This window comes from Danio aesculapii, chromosome 9 (genome assembly GCF_903798145.1).
Source record: "Danio aesculapii chromosome 9, fDanAes4.1, whole genome shotgun sequence".
Lineage (NCBI taxonomy): Eukaryota > Metazoa > Chordata > Actinopteri > Cypriniformes > Danionidae > Danio > Danio aesculapii.
Genome location: NC_079443.1, coordinates 2,712,754 through 2,721,625, shown reverse-complemented (window position 1 = coordinate 2,721,625; position 8,872 = coordinate 2,712,754). Strand labels below are relative to the sequence as shown.

At 30.6% G+C, this 8,872-nt stretch overlaps 1 protein-coding gene across 1 annotated transcript in view; it reads right to left on the bottom strand.

The window, feature by feature from the left end:
* Window positions 1-1,380: 1,380 nt before the first annotated feature.
* chn1 (chimerin 1) overlaps window positions 1,381-8,872 on the bottom strand; it is a 90,390-nt gene continuing 82,898 nt past the window's right edge. The window contains exons 10-13 of the mRNA XM_056465320.1: window positions 7,323-7,400; window positions 3,633-3,770; window positions 2,714-2,819; window positions 1,381-2,432 (exon numbers count right to left, since the gene is read on the bottom strand). Coding sequence (XP_056321295.1) covers window positions 2,261-2,432; window positions 2,714-2,819; window positions 3,633-3,770; window positions 7,323-7,400 — 494 coding nt within the window. The 3' untranslated portion in view covers window positions 1,381-2,260. The remainder of the gene's footprint in view (window positions 2,433-2,713; window positions 2,820-3,632; window positions 3,771-7,322; window positions 7,401-8,872) is intronic.

Sequence of the window (8,872 nt, the reverse complement as noted above, 5' to 3'; positions counted from 1 at the left end):
CTTGGGATACTAGTTGTAACATAAAAAAAAACTTGTTATTGAACAATAGTGAAATTTTCACTTTAAAATCCCATTGTTTTTTTTTTAATACTTTATCTTGTTGGTTTTGTTTCTACTTTTTGGAGCTGTACGGAGGTGGATATCACATTTTGTTTAAATACATTGATTTTTCTCCTGTTTCTGATAGAGAGGGAGCAAGGTAAGATCTTTGTTTTTCTTTTTCATTTTCTTTTGAGAGTTTAGAACGTGGCAAAATTGAAGTTATTAATATTTATTTTTCCCATTTAAGTTAAATTGTTGCATGTTTCCCTGATCGTAGATAGGGGAGGCACGTAACAATTACACAGCTATTAACTGTAATATGAACTGTAGTTTACTGTAGGACAGTTATGCGGGAAAAATTTGACTGTAAATTTGCAATTTTTTAGTATTTTGTGATTCATGTTTGTATTTTTCCCATTTATTTCTGCTTTTCAATTGCATTATAGGAGCTTGAACTTTCCTCCAACAACTATGAACCTTAAAAAGTTTGAATAAGAGACTTTTATTGTATTGCTTTTTTTCTATTTATTCTACATATATTACAGTTTGCATTTGTATAATGTTATTATTAGGAGTAGTAATATTTATTATATGCATATTTAGATTTGTCCACCTGTGGGGTTCTGGAGACGTCTGTATCACCATAAGAACAGGACGTGTGTTTGGATATAACTCAGTTGTTTGACCACACTTCGCTATTATGGTTCATTTATTCCTTTGCTGGAAATTAAAACTGAGTTTAGAAATAGTTTTGAAACAAATCTTTGCGCTTAACAAAGGAAATTAAATATGTGGGCTAATGGATGTGTTCAGTGGAGTGAGTTCCCACCGTTTCCTTACTCCACCAAAGTAAAGGAGTAAAGTAAAGAGTAAAAGTAAAGAGAAAGTAAAGAGGCTGAATGGAGGAGGCTCGTTCTTTATCCTCGCGCTGCAGATGCTCTGTTTAACTGTTTTCTCACTAGTGAAGCGTTCAGTTTTTACACTTACAAAGTCCACCATGTAAATAGCAAATGCACCACAGCGTGATGCAACTGACTCTTAAAGGGAATGGGAGATGAGACTCTTGGTTTAATGCAGGTTATGCTCAAAACACCCTCAGAACTCAATAAAAGAATAAGCTCAACCCTGTTAGACCATGCACCTCTGCGCAGAGCGTATTTTTCCATTCTTAAAATAGCAAACGTGGATTCAGACACGTCCTTAATGCTTTCGCACCATACGCTTTAGACTTTGCGCTTTGATCGCTAAAATAGAACCCAGAAGCTGTTAATTAGCAGATATTTTTTAGTGTCTATTCAGCTGTTTTCGTTTAACGGATGAACAAGGCCGAGAGCAGCGTTACTAAAAGAACATTTTAATAAATTAACGTCTTCATGCTCAAATCAAAATACAAAAACACAAACCAAAAGAACATCAAGCAGTCATGAGGGGGTTTCTAAAGGTCGAAATGTACATGGACTGTGAATATTCCTCCTGAATATCCATCTACAGCAGAAGTTCATCATCGCTCTGGTGAGGAGATCTGACACGAGAAAGCGGATTATTAAACAAAAAAACTAATAATAATTAAAAAAATCACTGTTGGCACTTTACCTGCAGAGCCAGAAACCAATCACAGACGTTCACAGCAACAAAAACAAATGAAAACTGAAATGAAAAACATGACAGGATTGTCTAAATACACTGAAAAAAAAAATAGATTTATTGAATTTACTCAATTTTTTAAGGTAAACGTTCGCAAACTATTTGTTTGGGTTGAATTTAAACAAGCTAATTAAGTTTAACATTACTAAATTCTAATTGTTTGATAAAATCCAACTCATAAACAATCAGCAACCACTTACTGTAGCTTAAAAAAATTGAGTAAATCCAATGAATCATGTTTTGTTTCGGTGTAAGACGTTATATAAATGAAATCGACATTATTATCGCCATCTTTACATTTACGGCTCGTTGAATAAAGTACCTCCAAAACTGACGATATCAAAATTCACAATGTTTGGCCCAAATAAGGTGACGGCATCGCATAATAACGCGGTATATGCCCCGCCCACAATGCCAAACCCCGCCCCCGTGGCTCTAGCGACCCCCGACAAAAATGGGGAGGAAGACATGCAAAAAATACAGAAGAGAAGCTGGAAAAAGTACAACGGTCCAAAAAAGAAGTCCTATAATACAGCAGTCCTTCATGTTTGAGTCCAGAGTTTGAGGAACAGTGCTAGAAGAGGATATCTTCATTTTTGATGAGCAGCTCCACCACCTGCCTCTGGTAGCGGATGTCGTTTAGAGCAGTCATGGCGTCCAGGTCTGGAGCCCGCATTAAAGTCGGCCCGAAGACGATCCCGAGGTTTTCGGCGTTCATCAGGTTATCCTTCTCATTCTGAGTGACCCTACACAGACACGCACAGACAAACATTTTAGTAAACGAAAACGTCAAAAAATATTTTCGTTAACTGAAATTAAAAGAATAAACAATAATAAAATACTTTTAAATATAACAAGGCAATATTTTATTTATATTTTATTTTATTTTTGCAAAATAAAAACTAAACTAAAACAAACAAAACCCCTTAATGAGACCAAATAAAAACTTAAATGAGCAGCGCGTTTAAAACGGTAAATAAAATAAAAATAATAAAAAAGAATGCTTTTATTTGTTGTGATTTCGGACCTTTTTAAGTGTGCCATGAGGTATCGCAGTGTTTCACAATGAGCAGGAGGAAGCAGCTTCAGAGCTTCATGAAGAGCCTCCAGACGTTCATCTGGATCTGTCAGCTCTGAAACACACACACACGCACACGCACACGCGCACACACACACCAAAATTTAAGACACTGATGGCTGATGTACAGTTGAAGTCAGAACTGTTAGCCCTCCTGTATATTTATTTCCCAATTTCTGTTTAACAGAGAGATTTTTCCCAGCACATTTCTAAATATAACAGTTTTAATAACTCATTTCTAATAACTGATTTATTTTCTCTTCGCCATGATGACAGTAAATAATATTTGACTAGATATTCTTCAAGACACTAGTATTCAGCTTAAAGTGACATTTAAAGGCTTAACTAGGTTAATTAGGGTAAAGTTAGGGTAATTAGGCAAGTCATTGTATAACAGTGGTTTATTCTGGAGACAACCCAAAACAAATATTGCTTAAAGGGGTGAATAAAGGGCCCTTAAAATGGGTTTATAAAAATTAAAAGTTGCTTTTATTCTAGCCGAAATAAAACAAATAAGACTTTCTCCAGAAGAAAAAATATTATAGGAAATACTGTAAAAAATTCCTTCCGCTGTTAAACATCATTTGGGAAATATTTGAAAAACATAAAATAAATCACAGGAGGGCGAAACATTCTCACTTCAACTGTATATATTTAAACAAACTGTAAATAACAAATAAAATAAAAATAAACAAATAAAATAAAAATACATCATAAATAAATAAAAATGACTGAAAGTGGCAAAAGGTCAACATAAATTTGGAACTGAAAATACATACAAAACATTTGTCCAAACTGAAACAGTTTAAAGAATTAAAAATAAAATAAACAATAATATAATAATAAATATATAGTGAAGGAGACTCACTGGCGGCCTGGATGAAGCGAGGATAAGCGTCGTAGGTAATGACGGGGATCGGCAGGTCTCTAAAGTACAGTTTCAGAGCTCCGCTGATCACGTTAATGTCTTCATACACGTTGACTGAGATGTCGGCCTTCTCTCCATCTGAACACACACACACACACACACACACACACACACACACACAGCAAACTCAGTCCTGCAGAGTTCAGCTCCAACTTCCTTAAACACACCTGCCTGGAAGTTTCTAATGTACCCATGGTGCGTCTCATTTATTATTTGTGCATCCTCACTTCCTTTCCTCGTGTCTTAGCTCCACCCCTTCAGGATTCGAGGGAAGGATGCAAGGAAAAGATGTGAGGACAGAGGATTTGTGAAATGATATAAATTAACTGCTTTTTATTTGTACTGAAAAACACAAATTGAATGAATGAAAGAATGGAATGAATGAATGAGGGAAAATGAAAGAACAGGACAATGAACAAACCAACAAATAAATGAACGATCTAATGAATGAACAAAACAATCAAATAAATAAATTAACTTAATGACCAAACCAATAAATGAATGAATAAATGAGAAAAAATTAGGTGGATGAAGAAAAATTAATAAATCAACAAATCAATATATGAACAAACAAGCAAATAAATAAAATAAACGAACAAATGAGCAAAATTAGAAAAAGATAAATGAATCAAAACACAAACAAACAAAACAAAACAAAAGAACAAACTAAAAAAACAAAAATGATCAAATTTATGAAGAAAATGAACAAAATGAAAGAACAAAAACAAACTAATAAACAAACTGAGTAAATGAATGAAAGACTAAAAGAATAATGACCAATCGAATAAACGAACAAAACAAACAAAACGAAAGAACAAAAATGAACAAATGAATGAAGTTAATGAATGAACAACGCAACATACTAATGAATGAATGAACAAAATGAAAGAACAACAAAAACAAACAAACAATGTAAAATAAAAGCGAATGAATGAACAAAATGAACAAACGAGGCAAATGAACAAAACTAGTGAACAAACTAAATGAATGGAATGGGTAAATGAGGGCAAATAAAAGATCAGGATAACAAACAAACAAACAAACGAATGAATGAATCAACGAATGAACAAAACAATGAAATAAATAAATGAACTTAATGACCAAACGAATGAAAGAAGAAAACAAACAAACAAAATGAAAGAACAAAAACAAATGTACAAAATTAATGAAATAAATAAACAAAACAAACAAACATAATCTAAACCCAAAAATGAACAACGCACAACGCAACAAACAAACAACGAACAATGCAACAAACAAACAAATGAATGAACAAAATGAAAGAACAACAAAAATTAACAAACAAATGAACAAACAACGTAGCTTAAAAACGAATGAATGAACAAAAAGAACAAACAAGTTAATGAACAAAACTAATGAACAAACTAAGTAAATGAATGAAAGAGTGGAATGAGTAAATGAGGGCAAATGAAAGATCAGGATAACAAACAAACGAATCAATGAATGAACAAATCAATAAAATAAATAAATGAACTTAATGACCAAACGAATAAATGTACAAAACAAACAAATAAAACGAAAGAACAAAAATGAACAAATAAATGAAATAAACTAACAAAACAAACAAACAAAATCTATAAACAAAAATTAACCAAGGAACGAAATAAATGAACGAACAATGCAACAAACAAAGAAATGAATGAACAAAATGAAAGAATAACAAAAACGAACAAACAAATGAACAAACAACGCGGCTTAAAAATGAGTTAAACGAACAAAACTAATGAACAAACTGAGTGAATGAATGAAAGAATGGAATGAGTAAATGAGGGCAAATGAAAGATCAGGATAACAAACAAACAAACAAACAAACGAATCAATGAATGAACAAAACAATGAAATAAATAAATGAACTTAATGACCAAACGAATGAATAAACAAAACAAACAAACAGAACGAAAGAACAAAAATGAACAAATGAATAAAGTAAATGAACAAACAACGCAACATACGAATGAATGAATGAACAAAATGAAAGAACAACAGAAACAATGTAAAATAAAAGCGAATGAATGAACAAAATGAACAAACGAGGCAAATGAACAAAACTAGTGAACAAACTAAATGAATGGAATGAGTAAATGAGGGCAAATAAAAGATCAGGATAACAAACAAACAAACAAACGAACCAATGAATGAACAAAACAATGAAATAAATAAATGAACTTAATGACCAAACGAATGAAAGAAGAAAACAAACAAACAAAATGAAAGAACAAAAACAAATGTATAAAATTAATGAAATAAATGAACAAAACAAACAAACTAAATCTAAACCCAAAAATGAACAACGCACAACGCAACAAACAAACAACAAACAATGCAACAAACAAACAAATGAATGAACAAAATGAAAGAACAACAAAAATTAACAAACAAATGAACAAACAACGTAGCTTAAAAACGAACGAATGAACAAAAAGAACAAACAAGTTAATGAACAAAACTAATGAACAAACTAAGTAAATGAATGAAAGAGTGGAATGAGTAAATGAGGGCAAATGAAAGATCAGGATAACAAAGAAACGAATCAATGAATGAACAAATCAATAAAATAAATAAATGAACTTAATGACCAAACGAATAAATGTACAAAACAAACAAATAAAACGAAATAACAAAAATGAACAAATAAATGAAATAAACTAACAAAACAAACAAACAAAATCTATAAACAAAAATTAACCAAGGAACGAAATAAATGAACGAACAATGCAACAAACAAAGAAATGAATGAACAAAATGAAAGAACAACAAAAACGAACAAACAAATGAACAAACAACGCGGCTTAAAAATGAGTTAAACGAACAAAACTAATGAACAAACTGAGTGAATGAATGAAAGAGTGGAATGAGTAAATGAGGGCAAATGAAAGATCAGTATAACAAACAAACAAACAAACAAACGAATCAATGAATGAACAAAACAATGAAATAAATAAATGAACTTAATGACCAAACGAATGAATAAACCAAACAAACAAACAAAACGAAAGAACAAAAATGAACAAATGAATGAAGTAAATGAGTGAACAATGCAACATACGAATGAATGAATGAACAAAATGAAAGAACAACAGAAACAATGTAAAATAAAAGCGAATGAATGAACAAAATGAACAAGCGAGGCAAATGAACAAAACTAGTGAACAAACTGAATTAATGGAATGAGTAAATGAGGGCAAATAAAGGATCAGGATAACAAACAAACGAATCAATGAATGAACAAAACAATTAAATCAATAAATGAACTTAATGACCGATTTCTGAATGTAACAAGTGCTCAAACACTGCATAAACTCAGGATGGTCATATTTCATGTTCATATTCTGTCTCTGAATCTGTCCTCAGGTCATCTCCATTATGAAACAGAAACGCTTCTGAATATGAACAGATGGGAGAAAATCCTCCCACAAATGTGCCACATATAAGCAGATCAGAATTATATTTCATATTACATAAACCCACGGCTCTATATGAAAGACAAAGCCTGACCTAAAAAAGCAGCGCTGAGCTTTATTCTGCAGGATTTGTGTGTAGGTGTGTGTGTGTGTGTGTGTGTGTGAGATGGATCAGTGCTGTACATGATCACAATAAAACAGCGCTCACCTCTGTCAAACGATAACTTCACGTCTTCAATCAAGTCACTGAATCCAGAGATGCGATAGAGACCCTCCGACTGCAACCCTGCGGGACGAGACCATGAGGAATGAAGAGTGGGAAATACAGCACATTAAATATAATATTGAAAAAGCACTGGATTTAATAGCTCTGAACATACGGCAGAATATATAAATAGATGAAAAATAGATCAATAAATACAAATAAAATAAAGAGATAAATAAATAAAAACAAACAGACAAATAAAATAAAATAATATAATAGATACTGTATCAATAAATAAGATCGAAAGAGCAGTGCATTTGAGTGGTCTAAACATACTGTACACGCACGCACGCACGCACGCACGCACGCACGCACGCACATATATATTTAATAAATTATTAATAAATATTAATATACAAATTAAATAAGAATAATAAATTAAAATAAATTAATATAAATTAAACAAATAAATATATATAAAATAAATTAAATACGTAAAATAAAATAAATCCACACAGACAAAAAACCCTGATAAAAACAAACAAAAGCAAAACATTTCTTACAAATATTATTATTTGTAATACATTAAATACAAATATAAGATTGAAAAAGCTGCATTCAAGAGCTCTGAAAATTCTGCACCAAATAAATTCATAAAAATCTTCTTATCTATAATAAAAAATAAAAAAATAGATAAACAAATATTAAATAAATAAAATAAATAATCCCTGAAACATTTCTTATACATACTATTATTTATAATACATTTAATGCAGATGTAAGATTGAAAAAAGCACTGCATTCAAGAGCTCCGAAAATTCTGTGCAAAATAAATTCATAAAAATTAATCTAAGTAAACAAATAAATACAAAATAAGTAAAATAAATCAACACTTAAAAAACCCTGAAACACCCCCCCACCCCGAAACATTTCTTACAAATATTATTATTTGTAATACATTTAATACAAATATAAGATTGAAAAAGCTGAATTCAAGAGCTCTGAAAATTCTGCACCAAATAAATTAACAAATAAAAATTAATACATAAAAATTATTTAATTAAAATAATTAAATTCATTAATTAAAATAAATAAGTGAATAAAAATATAAAAATATTAAATTAAATCCAAACAAAACCAAAACATTTCTTACAAATATTATTATTTGTAATACATTTAATACAAATATAAGATACACTCAACATTCGAGAGCTCTGAAAATACTCTTAATGAAATATGATTAATTAAAATAAATTAATTAGTTTATCAATTAATTTTAATGAACAAATAAATCTACACACACAAAACAAACCCCTCAAAAAAAGTATATATATAATAAAATAAAATAAAATAAAACAATTGGCCATCAAAATATATCACTGACCAAACAAACCACCAAACAATACACAAAAAACAAAACAAAAACAAAGACAAACACAACAAAACAACACCAAAAAAACAAAACAACACAACAAAAAACTAAACACAAAAACTAAATACACACAATAAAATGAAAAAATAAACAAACAGAATACCCCCCCCCAAAAATAAAT